The 15,976-nt window shown below is 40.9% G+C and overlaps 1 protein-coding gene across 5 annotated transcripts in view; it reads right to left on the minus strand.

The window, feature by feature from the left end:
• The window catches only part of LOC125006143 (potassium voltage-gated channel subfamily D member 3-like), an 82,490-nt gene that overhangs the window by 4,137 nt on the left and 62,377 nt on the right, over positions 1-15,976 (minus strand). For 2 of the 5 annotated variants that reach the window (XM_047581909.1, XM_047581908.1), the window contains exons 3-5: positions 14,436-14,598; positions 5,261-5,362; positions 957-1,049 (exon numbers count right to left, since the gene is read on the minus strand). In XM_047581909.1, the coding sequence (XP_047437865.1) occupies positions 957-1,049; positions 5,261-5,362; positions 14,436-14,598 (358 nt within the window). Of the gene's footprint in view, positions 1-956; positions 1,050-5,260; positions 5,363-14,429; positions 14,599-15,976 lie in introns of all 5 variants that reach the window. The other 3 variants (XM_047581907.1, XM_047581906.1, XM_047581910.1) reach the window with 2 other exon arrangements.

The following is a 15,976-nucleotide window of genomic DNA, read 5'->3' on the forward strand; positions in this document are numbered from 1 at the left end:
ACATTTTACACTATGTTCTTTTGCTTAGCTGTGGAATTACTACTGACGTCCCATCATTCTTAATTCACAGACAGGAAAGACAGGAACACAAGGGTGAGTGTGCTTTGATGAGACGTCCACTAGACTGAAATATCAACAGCGATAATTAATCTTAACAGGTACAAGAACACAAACACCGGAAAAGAGTAAGCACGGACTTGGGAGACAGTTTGTCTTTAAAATTCATTATCGGTGTTGAAGCAAATGATCAAATCGGCGTGATCTGAATAATTGTGCACCATTACCATTACCTGTGGCGCGTTCACGTTCACTCAGGGTGACTAAACGAATACCAACAGGCGTAAAAACATGGGACACATTTCAATAAAACCAGCTTACAACAACGCAGACAAAACGGTGACAGCAGAGCAGCCCCTGCCCCTGTATTTGCTGGTTGGATTTGGCACGGCTCTTTTTTTTTTATTTTAGGGAGCAGCTGTGTTTTACAGCTTGTTAGATGTTGAATCACAGCCTCGTAGTGTCTCATAGAAACTGTCAAACTGACATGCAAACATTTTGTAAAGGAGCGAAGGATTTCTTTTTTTTTGCCAAGAATTTGTTTCTTCCTTCCGTCTGATTTTGAAGCAGAGATTCGACAAGAAGGAAAACCTTACTGTCACACGGATAGACATGTCTGACAGCAATAAAACTCCCTCCAGACTCTTTTTTTTTTTTTTAGATCCGTTTTGGGGGATTTGGTAGCTACAGGGTAAATTGCTGTCAGGTACAAGCTCCTGACAGCTGGGTTCATCGTCAGTGGTGATTGAGGAGCGCTGTAAAATGTCAGGCACTGTATGTGTTCAGGTACTTGGATCCGTTAAGAGTGAATACACGTGTTTATAGGTAAATATATGTGCATGCGAATACATTTACGGGTAGCGAGTGTTTAAAATTAAAAGTGAGAAGTTTGCACTCACAGTGGTTTTCTCCAGACAGTGCAGTAGGTGGTGGTGTTGGCTCTCTAACAGAGAGGTGGACTTTGTCAGCTTGTGCTCATCCTCTTCTGTGCCCTGGGCAACAACACACACGCGCACACACACACAAAGAAAATTGGTCTGTGTTGTCAAATGATTCAAGACGTTTCTGTCGTAGCCCTGGACGTGGATCACTCCGCACAGAGAGGTGCTCCGCTACAGGCTGAATGAAAAGTAACCAGCGGCTCGGCTTTGTCTCACCTATTGGAGAAGCGAACTGTTCACGCTTTGCTGATTCCACTTTCTGTTCCGAGCAGGAAGCCAACAGTTCCTGCTTTTGCCGTCAAATAGTTTACTAGCCAGTTAGTTACATAATGTACCGCATTTCTGCCGGGTGTGCATTGATCCCCCAGCCTAAGGTTCTGCCTTGTCAATAGGTTTGCCTTTAATTTATTTTCCATTGTTGTGCTGTTTTTGCTTTTTTTTATTTTTATTTCCTTTCACTGGTACTGTCATTCCCTTTGGTGTGCAAGCAAGCAAGCAAGCAAAATAACTTCCCCTTTCAGTTTATCGAATGAAAGTAGCATTTGAATCTGAAAACTGTGTTGCTGCCAGCTCTCTTAATTAATTATCTAAGTGATTCACCAGGCAGCTGAAGAGTTATTGATGTTTGAAGCTTCAGGAAGAGGGGGGAAAAAAAGAAAAACAGAAACTTATGGAGCCATTTGTTGGTATTTCTCCAAACAGGACTTTGTTTCAGCGCTCAGCCTCCAATATAGATTAGTCTCAAAGTAATCAGAATTGCCAAATAACAAGAAAACTGAAAACAAATTAATTCTTTCCCCACGGCGCACATTGTTACTCACGGGGATTCGGGTAGGAGGCGATCGAGCCCGACAGCTCTCATCCACATTCCAGGAACATGAACAATACAGTGATGTGGGCACGATCGCAGCAAGCTATCTGATTTCTCGATGCGTGGATTCGCCCTCTGGCAGGGGACGTATGAGCACCTCAGAGCTACACGCTGAAACCTACGTGAAGGTCTGAGGGTCTTTCATCAAAAGAAAGAAGCTCATTTTCTAGGCTACATTGGAAATGTTACCAGGATCTTGTAAAGGCCACTGTCGAGTACAAATTCTTAACATTTTATCGATGGAAGAGGTTGATGGAAAATAACTCCTTAATTTCCGTTAATCAGCTAGTGTAATTAAAAACACAGTAGACATAATTATAGATATAAATTCATTATTTAAATTATTCAATTCAGACGGCTTGTGTCCAGGGACATATTCAGAGCCAGAGCATTTCAGTCTCATCACCCTTATTGTAAATGATAAATCATGTTTCTTGTTACCTTATAGTTTAGCTGGCGCACGTATTTTTTTTCATACCATCCAGGGAGTAAGCATTTCCAACATCCTTCTCAGGACAATTTTTACGATCCGATCTGTGGCCCAAATGTCAAGTTCTTGGAGATGTCACACAGGACCGTGATTCATCGGCACTGTAAAACCCCATCCAGCCATAAATGACTCTACAAATCAGCCAGTGAATCATAGCAATATGAAATGACATTAAAGTTACCCATTCTCACACTTTTACTTTTGTGGAGCGGGCTCGTCCACTCCTCATGGAAATTTGATTGGTAATATTTGTGTGTTTCTGCAGACAGTTTGAACGGTCCGCATGGTCCACCTTCTTAGTTTGGGATGGACATGAACTGTCAGGCCTGTGTGCACTCACATGGCTCGGTTAACTGCTTGCCTGTAAGTGGATCTCTTCACATGCTGAGTGCAAACAATTCAGTGTGAGTGTAGAACGTTGGATGATGGTGACATTTAACTTCACTTGCACGTGTACTTTTGTTGCCGATCAAAAGCTTACATGCAGCTTGTTTTTCTTTCATACCATGGTTGTTATATTTACAGCGTGTTGGATGCACATTAAGCTTCCACTGAATAACTGATTTCTCCTGTTGCAACATTTCCGACATCCGAAAAGATGTGCGTCCAGCAAACCATCTTGCACAACGTGTTATGTTTGCAATGGACGGTCAGATCTCCTGATACACAGCAGAAGAAGAAGTATTTCTCAACTCTACTGGCAACATTGAATTCATCAATAGAAGAGGATGACCAAGATAGACGCACATTTTCAACAACACTGCTCGCCTCGATTCCAACTCCGTTCAGCTTTTTAGACTCTTGTTTGACCAACTTCATCATCCTGTCACATGATGTTCAACACACATGGAATAAATGTGCAGAAATAATTTATTTCTTCCAATCAGAAAGAAATGATCGGATCAGTGGTTTACATATCGTTAGCCTAATAGTATAAAGGCACAAGTCATTTTTTGACTGACTGACTGACTGTTACAATATCAATAAAAATACCAATGCGCTGCTAAAAATTGTGCTTTTTCTTGTTTTCCAAAAATGTTCCAATTAAGACTAATGCTATTATGCTATTAGGCTAACGACGTGTTATCAGGCAACAGTATTTTCCTAACAGATTATCATGGTTTACACCACCCCTCTAGATCCAACTTAAAATCCCCTTAGTCAGAACAGACCGTTCTGACTAAGGGGATCATTCATGTGGGCCATTATTCAAATAGTTAGTGGAATAATGGCGTCTATGTAAAAGCAGCAAATGGCCATCGTGTATCCCTCCCCTAGCTCTTATGTTAAAGAGAAATGCTGCTCTTACAAAAAGTCAGAACCATCTTTGTCTTCTATTCTTATCTGCATGTGTTAGTCACTATTATTTTTGAGCGTCACGCCCCCTCAGCCAATCTCAGATCTGATTGATCTGGTTGTGTCTCCAACCTGTCAGAGAGCATCAGACCCATTTAATACAGACACAGGAGATATAGGAAGACATTCAGACGTCGGCAACCCGGACTAAAAAAACATTTACTGTGAAGCTACAGAGTCAGTCGTGCCACTCTGATGTGAAAACTGAAAATTAAGTAAACGGCATCCAAAGCGATGAAGCTGTAATGACTTCTTAAGGACACTTCTCACACAACTTGACAGTCTTATCAATCAATCCCCCCAATGAGGCGGATGTGGGATAACAAATAAATGGCTGTCAAAAACTTTAAAAAAAAAAAAAAAGGCAAACACAGTGGCAGTGAACTTCTAATCTAACTATAGGCTGGGAGAACCAGTCAGTTTGTCATATATCCCCACTCTCTCCCACCCCATACCCACGCAGCACCACTCACTGACTGTCAGCAGTGACACCGCCATAATTTGATGCACCAGGACTCTGGCAGCCTCATCACAGACACGCAGAGAGATGGGGGTCGCTCAGCACTCACAGATGGCATTTATATGATAATTCTAACCACTTCCAGACACCCATGAGGTTTCACACTGGACTCGATTAGATCCAAATGGATTTTAGTAACCATCTGCAAGGACGGGAGTGTGTTGCTGAAAGCCCAGAGTGATGGACTGGATGGGAAGGATATAGGCAATTTGCTCGTGCATTACCAAACACATATTTCCATAGTTGTGACAAATTAAAAAGAGATAGATGAGGAAAAGTGGAGCTTGGCACTGTCGTGACTGCTTGCTTTAAAAACTGAAACACGCTAACATTTTAAAAACTATAATTTCTATTCTTGGGGAGAACCGATAGAAAGGTCGACGCTATTTATCTGTCTTTGTTAAGTAAGGAGCCACGGCCAGGAGACGATTAGTTTAGCAGAAAAACAGGAGAGTGCCTGACTCCGTCCAAAGTTCATAGCTACTCCAAAGTTAATCTTTACCGTCTCCGCTGTCTCATTGTTCAGCGGCACAGTTCTGTTTTGAAGTCTACTCCAGATTCATTAGATGGTCTAACTATCTAATTATCACCAACAGCTACTCAACAAGCAAGTAAAGAGACTCTCTGTTGTCTGGGCTGGGCGGTTTCACAGCTATGCACACACAAGATTATGGATAACTCCATCCCTATCACCCCTGCCCTGTTTAACGACAAGAATGTACTACTCCATCTTCTCCTGCTCTAGGGTCTCTAAATTACTTTTAAATTGTCCATTGGCTGATTATGTAGGTAATTGTTATTTTGCGTTTGTGTACTGCAGATGTAAAGTTGTTGTTTCCAAGCTACTGAACTGAAATAATTAGCAGAAAGACGTTTGATAAGGAACAGTAGGAGTAATATCTACATTACAGTCAGTCGGCGCTGCCATTTCTAATGAACCCATTTGGAACAAATTCCCAGAAATGATCACACCCACTTTGCTGTTGGTGGTGCTTAACGTTCAGAGGGTCGGAGGTCTTTCTCACCGTCAGCTCCAGCAGTTCGTTGAGCAGGCCGTTGCGTTTGCTCTGGATGAAGGCGTTGGCACTGCCGGACTTGGCTATTCTTATCCTGGCCAGCCTGGCTTTCTGGGGGTGGGAAAAGAAGAGGCCGTAGCGTCAGACAGGGTGGGCGGGAGGTCAAAGAAGATGAGTAACGCATTATTTAATGGTTAGCTAGCTCATCACACAATCTCTGTAGTAACCTATACAGCTGCTATTGTGCACAGTTTCACATTTTACTGCATGCACCACTGCACACGGCCAAAAGTTAATATAAATACAACCAATATAACAGACTCCAAGATATACAGATACACATGTTGGAGTTACAGTGTCCATGTGGGTTCCTTTTGTATTGTCCCTAAAACGGACTGCGATAGGTTGGATTTGGGGGTTGGGGGTAGCAGATTAATGTCTTTGCCTTGGGACCCCCAGAATTTAGGACTGAATCGCTGCTTCCTCTTTGCGTACTTCGGTTTGTGTTTGCAGGCTGTCTCATGGTGGAGTCTTTCCAACCCCGCTGCCACAAATTAAGACATGCACAACTGTCTAAAATGAAGCAATTATACCAATATGTTCTCTGCTAAAGCTTTTCTAGTGTGACGATGTGCTTCTTTTACATGTAAGAGCAAGATTTTAGGATTTTTGACTCTCTCTAAACTCTCCAACGGTCACTGAACTCTGAAGAAGCTGATGTGTGTGTGTGTGAAACATCTTCGAGGCCACAAACTTTTTTTTTCTTTCACGTTTAATAAGGGAAATCATGAAAGTTCTTGTCATAGCTAATTGGATAAATGGATGTCCGCATACTTTTCTACATGAACTGGGTCAGAGGAGTTTCATCTGTACATTTTTTGACCTTTTTTTTTTCAACTAACATTTTCTATTGTTTAATCATTCACTTGCAAAAACCTTATATTTTTCCAATGTTTATGTGTGACTCAAGTCTTTTTGCATACTTTTTTGCACACCGATACTGTATTATCTGCAATTTCAGTTTGCTTTTACCGTGGAAGATGAGCAAACACAATCAGGAGCCAAATAAATAATGCAGCAAGTTGTAGGACTTTTCATTCGGACTGATTTCAATTCAGATCGATTCTTTAAGGTAGTTTACGGTTTAAACCATACACCCCAGGGGAAAAAGTATCATCCAACTCACGGTCAAAAATTAAGCCAGATCAGTGAAAAATAACAGCGCCACATGATGCCAAGGGCAGCTGCTCACGTAAGACCATGACTGAGACACCACTCTAATGGGTGGCTGGCTGCATTATTGCCTATTTAACCCATGAAAGGCTGAGGAGTCCAACAGTACATCTAATGACTTAATATCAACTCAATGTCATTCCAAATTTAAAAACAGTTAATCAATTTACTTTAGTCTGAAAGGGATATGTTAAAGATCAGCTTCGTGATGTTACCCCTACATCCACCTCTCTATGAAAAAAAATCTAATCCTTTTAAAAATAGGACCTATGGCAGAACAAAGGAAAAGAGACAGGCAATTTGTAAAGGGAATTTTTAAAATTGAAGAGAATATTAGAACGACCGTACAGCTATGCGTCAGCTGCTCGTGGACACATACGGCGAGTGATATCTTTAACCTTGTCCTGCCATTCTCTATTTCCCCTATAAGTGCATTTCACAAGCGGGAGACAGACAAAGCAATATCTTCGGGGAATCAAAAGTAATGGAATTAGTTTGGATGCTTCCGAAATTGTCCGTCAGACTGTAGATACACGTGAAGGTGTGGAGGGGGGAAGCTGGAATCTGAGCTGCAATAATAATGGTTGTGTGCGTACGTGTGCAGGGTGAGAAATGCAGGAAAAGAAGACAAACTGCATCTTTCTTCGTAGTGAGCGAGTTTGGGACGTGAAATAACTGTCGTGTGCTCCTTCTTTTCTTATTGATCAAAGGCACCGCTTGACACGAGAAAGGGAAAATATTAAATAATAACTAACTCTTATCCGTCTGTAAGCAGGAGCTTTGCAATTGGAGACCGTCCTGCTGAGCATTGCGTCGTCTCTGTGGTCCTCGGAGCCCAAACAGAAACTTCTATTGTAAGCACGTTCTCAACTGATGCATTCGAATATTAAGAGGTCACCCTTAGTTCAAAGTGAAGGGCCACCTGAAGAATGGAGACAGATCTGAACTGAAACTGTTTCAAATCTGGCGGTTGATGGAGGCGTCACAGGATCAATATGTGTCTCCTTGCAGTAAAAATGATTTATTTTCCAGCTGAGAACTGCAGTGTCCATTTTCCTGCTATAATGCCATCTTGTATGTCACTGGCTGCTAACCGCAGGCTTTTCCCAGGTTGGTCCTGTTTGGATGGCATTCAGATCTTAATACATTAATTTTACTTTATGGATTGTTTAAATGCCAAAGAGGCATAAATGATGCTTTCTCACTCCTGCTCTGTTCCATCAGTGGAATTAATCATTATGAATGCTTGGTTATTAGAACTGTCCTACAAAACTCAAACTTAATGAAAAAAAAAAAAGTCTTAAACCAAAATATCAGTATGTTATAAAAATCATTTTTAAAACAGATGGTGATACCGTGCATTAGGTATACTAATATATGTTCAAACTGCCATTATTTGTGTGATTGACTGAGAATAAACTGCAGTGGATGTTCAGCGTAATAAACAACTGCAACCTTCATTGTGGCTGACTTGTGCTTCTTGATTTTGAATGCCAGTGGAGTTCAAGGGCACTGAGGCGCAGGCTTTTGTTCCCTCTGTTCTTTTTGTAGCCAAAGCCTCCTAGAACAGAGGGATGGTATTTGAAAGGCTACACTACAGGTTTGACCTTTGAATTCATAACTTCATAAGAAAAAAAAAAGCAACATAATTTAAAAATGATGGTGGCCCACCAGCAGTGGTTGCTACCAGCAACAAGATGTTTTGTTTTTTTTTTCTGATCACAGATGTGATAAGATTGTGGACGTCCCAATGTTATTTTAACTTCTTCCCAAATGGTCTTCTTGGAACATTGACTGTAGATAGATTTCACAGCTGATTTGTGTTGTTGGTTTGTGCTTGGGTTTGTTTTTCAAGGCTCAGTTTGCTGCTAAGCCACGAGGTGACGTAGAAGTTGCTGACGCATTCAAGTTACATGGAACTGCTTTTCTGGTAACTGTATTACTCACTGTGTATTAACCAGAAAAATAACTGTGCTGTTCTTTCATTGGAAGTGCAATGTTGATTGTTCACTGTTGATGATGTTTCTTGCGCAACGTAATTTGGCAATTATTACTAGTATCAGGGGTTGCTTCTGTGGCTGGTTATGTCTATTGCCTATTTAAATCAAATTTTGACAGTATTTTCTAAAAAAGAAAGGCTTTGTTCCAGTTTCAACAAATGTCAAATGTTGTCCATTGAGTCCTGTCGTTTCCTAACCTACTATTTTTTATTTATTTATTTATTTTTTAGGAGTTTGTTGGTGCTGTGGATCATCATCCTGTTGAAAAATGAACCTCTGTTTCAACTTCTGCATCTGGTCGGTAACATGTTCTCTTTGTAACACATACAGACCCTATAATGTACTTGAGCGGTGGTCCTTTAAAAACTGCAACACCTTTCTCTGTGGACAACTGTGTCCATCCAGAGACAGGGAGAACATGCAGACTCCACACGTCAGTAGATACGTCAGTGCTAACCACTACACTGCTGTGCCCTGTACAGGCGCTGTTGGGCACCTTTTTATTACCGTGACGGCAATTAGCTGAAAAACTGAGCGGAAATCACTATCGAGTAATTCTCTGTTACACTGTAGCAACAGACAGCAGATGTGTTACACTATAAACAGCTCATTCTACCCTTAAGACATGTGGACTGATGTTAATAGTAACAAAACACTATTTCATGCAGACGAGCAGAGCTGCAAGTTCACCAAACTCATGTCTTAAAGTAAAAGCAAACTCATCTCTTAAAGTAAAAGCCTCCTAGAGGATGAGGAGGAAGTATTTTACTGCTGGAGAGGTTTTTTGAGGTTACTTGCACTAAAGTTGCAGCCCGGGCCTCGTCAGCGCTGCCTAAAACCTCACGATGAGACATTTTGGTAATTTTACTTGGTTGGTGGTCTTGGTTGACTGCACAAATCAGGCCTCTATGCTCCAACATTACCACCCACTATCCGACAGTCAAGGCAGCTGGACTACAGCAGAAAAAAACCTCGAAATGTTCACCGCTAAGATAAGCAAGCCTTGAAACTGCTGCGATATAGAGACCTCTTCCTCTTTCCTTTTTCTTTATGTTACCCCCAATCAAGCCTCTCTCCATCAGGCGTTCTCCTACTACTTTCTCTAACTGTCTCCTTTGTGTCCTCTTCCTCTCCTCTTCCTCTTGTCCGACCTCCTCCTCTCTTCTCCTCTCTCGCTCCTGTCGTCTTGTTTTGCCCTCACGTCTCCAGTCCCAGGTCTTTTTTTTTTTTTTTCCCTCCCCCCTCTCGACAACCTGCCATCTCTCAGTGTGGCTCCACTTGACTTTGCTGTCCCATTACTGGTGTGACCTCAGTCCATTTACTGCCTCGACACTCACCTGCACTCAGAGAGCAACTGTGCTGCACTGCTGATTTTTGCCGGAATGAAAAGGAAACCTGTCTTCTTCTGCAAGTCCTCTTTTAAACTTATCAGGGAATTAGGAGCGCGGGTATCAGGGGTTGCTTCCGTGGCTAGTTATGTCTCTGTGGGTTATTGGACCTGAAGGAAAGACACTGCACTTTACGCTGAGGCGCACACTACAGTACTTACTAGGCAATGACTATCATTAAATCCAATTTGGATTCTCTTCTTTCTATTTTCTGACTGAGAAGCTACAATGGGTACGTGAGAAGACCTTTTTGTCAAGTCAAATCCCAAGATGACTACATAATTGTAATGGGAGCCTGGAGCAGTGTGTTGTTACGGAAGAATGAAGACGAATGAGGAACGGGAGGCCAGGAGAGATGCAGTAATGGATGGAGAAAGTACGGAAGAACAGGGTTAATATAAAACAGATCTCCTTGTTTCAAACTCATACTGTAGGAAAAACACACAACACTTGTGGCTATAGAAGGTCATTTCTGTCCGTTGGTGTATAAAAATATCTCTCAGGTTCACTGTAAATGTAATGATGACTTGGAAACATTCTGCAGTTGTCTGCATTTACTGGAAAATACACCTTGTTGCAAAAAGTAGTAGAAGCTCATCCATCCAAATAAATGATGGGTGCTGCAGAGTACATGCATATTCACATAATTGTGGACTATTACAGTACAAAGATAACAACAATAATAAATAGAAGAGTGATTTTCTCAACCTCTCATTAAACATATCAATACTTGCTCATAATATTTGTATATGTATACACACACACAAATCAAATATTATATGCACAAATATATAACCTTCCCATCTTGTGCAAAGTGGATAGTCAAACTGAATAAAAGCAAATACATTTAAATACATTATTTATATATGATTTCATTATTTTTTTTAAACTTTATTATTGGTATTAGGAATAATAAAGGGCAGATTATGAATCAGCACAATGGAACAAATTTGTGGCTATACGGTGTAATTCTTGAGAAAGGTATGAAATGTCACTGTGTGTGCGTGTCTGTGTGTGTATTATGTGCATCAGATTGTGGTTTATCAGTCATATTTCACTCTGCAGAGATGCCTCATAAGGAGAGGTTGAAAGAAAAACAAAAGGAGCTGTGTGAGGCTGCGAAAGACTTTAGCTTTGCGCTGCTCTCTAACATGAGGACATGAGGAATGGACAATAATATGGTATCTACATTCTTTATGAATATGGGTTGCTACAATTCAACCAGTTATATTAAGGTATGGTATTTTTCTGTATGGTGCTTCAAATGCGTGCTCCATGTGCTGATGTTTAACTTCGAGCACCTGCCCCTCCAGAAGTCTCTGCACGGCCCTGCTGTCAGTGGTATTATGAAAAAGTGGAAACGATTGGGAACGACAGCAACTCAGCCACAAAGTGGCAGGACACGTAAAATGACAGAGCAGGGTCAGCGGATGCTGAGCTTCGTAGAGCACAGAGGTTGCCTACTTTCTGCAGAGTCAGTCCCTACAGACCTCCAAACTTCATGTGGCCTTCAGATTAGCTCAAGAACAGAGTGTAGAGGGCGTCATGGATGGTTTCCATGGCTGAACAGCTGCACCAAGCCATACATCAAGCGCAATGTAAGGCATCGAGTGTAGTCGTTTATAAAGTGCCACCACTGAACCCCAGAGCAGTGGAGACGCGTCTCCTTCTGGCAATCTGATGGACTAATCTGGGTTTGGTTGTCAGGATAATCATACTTGTCTGATTGCCTTGTGCCAAGTGTGAAGTTTGGTGGAGGGTGGATTGTGGTGTGGGGTTGTTTTTCAGGAGCTTGACTTGGCCCCTTAGTTCCAGTGGAAGGAACTCTGAATGCTTCAGCATACCAAGAGATTTTGGACAAGTCCATGCTCCCAACTTTGTGAGAACAGTTTGGGGATGACCCCTTCCTGTTCCAACATGACAAAACAAGGCCCATAAAGACATGGATGAGCGAGTTGGGTGTGGAAGGACTTGATTGACCTGCAAAGTCCTGACCTCAACCTGACAGAACACCTCTTGGATGAATTAGAGCGGACGCTGCGAGCCAGGCCTTCTCGTTCAACGTCAGTGTCTGATCACACAAATGTGCTTCAAGAAGAATGGTCAAAAATTCCCCCAAAACCTTAAAGAAAACCTAAACAATAAGGTCACTTGTTTGGGTCTTTCAAAACTCTAATATTTTCAGCATCATGCATTTCTAGTATGAGCGGATCCTTCGTGACCACAGCACAAAAATAAATAAATAAATAAAAATAAAAGAAAATATGATTTCTTTTTAATTTTCTTCTAATGGTTCAGTAATGTTTTCGTAAATTAATTTCTCATTTAAGGTGGGTTATGTGTCCCAGAGTTTCCTCGTCTTACTGCTTTAATGAGATGAGTAAGCCTGAGTGGCCGCTAATGCTGATTGAACTTGATTAGTAGAAGTTTTACTGTCCCTGTGTGGTCTGAGACATGCCTTACCACCACTCCTATGAAAGAGGACAATTAAAATTTTCCTTCCAGCGAACCCAATATAAACAAATAGCTTAAAGAGTTTTAAGAGTATAACAAACCATCTCATCTTATGTGAAGTTGGCATTGTTTTAGTTGAACATTGGCCACAAAAGTAGTTACTTTTGTATCTATATTTTAATTAACATAAAGATTCAGAGATTTACTTGGTATGTTGTGAGAAACCGTAAAGAAAAACAGCCCCATTTCCAACCTTAAAATACAGTCTGTCAATGAAAATGCATCTTACCATGTCACCAACAATTTGTAACCCATACACTACCAGAAACTAGGTAAACAAATATTACAATAAGAGTTCTATTATGAGTCCTTTGCAGTTTAAAGTAATAACACAACTAGTTACTCTGCACAATTAAAGTCTAAAATCAGTGCAAAAAAAAAAAAAGATTTGTGACCATGAGATTCCTCCGTTATCCTCACAATTCTCGTGTAGCACACAATATGGTTTTGCAGTTTACACGACTTATTTGCAGAATTAATCATCAAAATCATTTTTTTTTTTATCCAGAGTCACTTATATTTAGTGTTTTCAAACACAAAAGCAACAGTTTAACTATGAAATAAACTTGTGTCCCATTGATAAAAATTGCTTTGTTAAAGTAAAACCTTGTATTTCATATACATTTGTATTTCACATACAGTAAGGTGTGATATACAGTACACAGAGCCTTGCTGGTTCTTACTACAAATTTGAATAACGTGTACCCTCAAAGCACTTTTGCTCTCCCCTGCTGTCTCCAGCTGTTGCCAGGCAACAATTCATTTATTCCCACATAAACACGTCAAGATCAAACAGTATTCGTCAATGACCAAGCTGCCCATTTGGATTCATTTTAGTCTTGTGAGTAAATGTGTTCAATACCTGTGATGTGATTATCTGAATGAGTTTAACAATAATAACAACTTAAACTACTTCATTAGCAGGAAACATATTTGCCTTTGGCTGTTGGTTTAGTAAAATTGTCTTCGTCCATTACTTTCCACAAATAACATGCAGCTGTGCATTCCCAAACCATCTGTAGACATTAGGACAGATTAACTTTTTCTTGATGGCGTCATGTCAATAAACAAATCTAAATTGACGCACATTAGTTTTCTCCCTCAAACTGTGCGTAGAGAGGCTTGTTAGTGACTTGTTGATATTTAAACTAACAGGGAAGATATGGACTCGTTCGTTCATTCACTCTTTTACTGCTTACTGGCCAAACACTCAGAGCTGAACCTAATGGGAGCCAAAGACAGCTCGAAGGTATAAGGGAGCTCACTCCATTGTGTTTGAACAAATTTAATTCAGTATATTAATTAGAAAACCACCCACCTAGGATTCTTATATCACTGTGGATTCAAATCAGAATTTTCCCTACTCAATTAGCTATCAGCAGCTGCTCTCTAACTTAATAGCGCTCTTATCTCGCCCCGTGGAAAGGTCAAGCCACTGGGGGACTGTAGTGAGTGGCTGGCTAACGTTTTGTGCTCGGATCAGAAGTGTGTGTCGGTCCGCGTGTCTGCAAAAGATAGGGAGTGTGTGTGTGCATGTGTAAGAGGACGTTAAATTAATGTGCATCGGAGGGGCAACAAATTTCATGTGTGTGTGACAGTGCTGAAAAAAGTGGGATGAAGGAGGCTGAAGGACAGTGATCTGCAGTTCAGTCGTACAATTTCTAATTGGGGTCAATCCCTTCCACCATCGCCTTCTTTTTTTCAAGTTCGTAAAATGGCTCCTCTGCTTTTCATATAATAGAACTCATTTGTCATCGAGACCTTTTAACCCATTTCCATTGTTATAAAGATCTAAAAGGACTTTTATTTATTTATTTTTTTTTACTTTAGGTGTAACCACCCACCCATCGTTTTTACGCAGCCTTTCATCTTCCCATTTATTCTCATTAACTCAATAACATCTCAGAATCACAGCCCATCGTGGCCTTTTGAAATTTGCCTAATGGTCAGGTAATATACTTTGTGTGTGAACAAACTCCAACATGCACACAAACACCGACTCATTTAACACGCACAAAAAAATTAGTTGATAAAGACACTGACATTTACCTTCTGAGCACGCCGCTTGTCTGCCCTCTGGTTCTGGTGGTAGATGCGGCTGAAATTGGAGACGATGACGGGGACGGGCAGGGCGATCACAAGCACGCCACTCAGGGAGCAGATGGAGCCGAAGATCTTTCCAGCAATCGTCTTTGGTACCATATCCCCGTATCTATAGAGGAGGGGGGGGGGGACAGGTAAGATGAGTCAGCGATGACACAGATTCGGGATTTCACATACAGCGGTATGCTTCCATCCATCATCCACGTATTCAGTTTCATTTTATTTATAACTTTCTGTCAGCTTGAAACATGAGGGGAAATGTCACAAAAATACATTCTAGCAAGTGTAGCCCGAGGAATAAACCTGGCGTTATGAAAGAAAGAGGACAGTTTTTGAATACACCTTGACATCGAGGGACCTGCCTCTGCGACTGTAGACAAAGAAGTCATTCATGCTGGCTGCCACTCATCAGAAAGGTAAAAGAAATAATAAATTAAAAACCACAGTGGTTACAGAACAGGGCCCCATTTCAACTCCAGACAGGTACACACATCCATAAAATAATAAATGAACCATTATCGTGTATCAAGACATCAAAAGTAGCGGCGCTGGGATATTTTTTATCAGAGAACTTGATAACAAAATTTGAGAAATTCGCTTGAATCATGTCATTGTTCACTTTTAATGGAAACATAATTACTGGCTCCACATTGCCATTCATATGCACCAAGGTTGCATTTCTCTCAAGTCTTAGAAGAATTTCTCTTATCCTGCTTCGGCTTTGTATGAATGCACTCCTTAATTAAAGTATAATTTAAAATTATAATCGTGAGACACTACACTTGTCAACGCGATGCAGAATGGTCAGTTTCAATTTGCTTCTCGCTACAAAGATAAACGCGTTAACAGCTTTTTCTTTTCTTTTTTTTGGCGGTTTGAGGGAAAGAAGCTTGAAAGACCACAGATCATCTTTCAAATTAATATGGTTTTTCTATTAACAAACACCCGCTCAGGTTCACATCTCACAGTTACAGGAAATGTTATATTTATGGAGCCACAGTTTTGTTCCATTTTCTACTTATAGTCATGAGAGGAAACACAGCATCCTCCCATAATGTTCATTTGGTGGTTGCTAACTGTCACGTAGCTTAAAGTAAGTTTAGAAGTTTTCTTTGTTGAACAGAAGTAATTTGCAATGTGAAGTTTGAGCTTTATGACCGGAACATTAAGCTGAAACATATTAAAACGCTCAGTAGAGCTGCAGTCTATTTTAACATGAAGGATTCGTTAAGACAGCTCATACGTTGGTAAGTGAATCAGTAAATAAGTGATTTCACACACATCTTTGCTGGTTTCCTTTTCTCCCCCGCTGTTGCTCTCTGCCTCCCTGGGGCCTCTGATCACTTGATTAGCCAAGTGAATGTTTGCCACAGCAGGTGGACAGAGGCAGCGAGATAGGGCCAATGCTATCTGTGTGACTCAGACTGGTCATAACAAAGCCTTGCCAGTGGGACTCAGGGCCAACGTGAAGACAAGGTTGACCCACT

This window comes from Mugil cephalus, chromosome 4, assembly GCF_022458985.1.
Source record: "Mugil cephalus isolate CIBA_MC_2020 chromosome 4, CIBA_Mcephalus_1.1, whole genome shotgun sequence".
Classification (NCBI taxonomy): domain Eukaryota; kingdom Metazoa; phylum Chordata; class Actinopteri; order Mugiliformes; family Mugilidae; genus Mugil; species Mugil cephalus.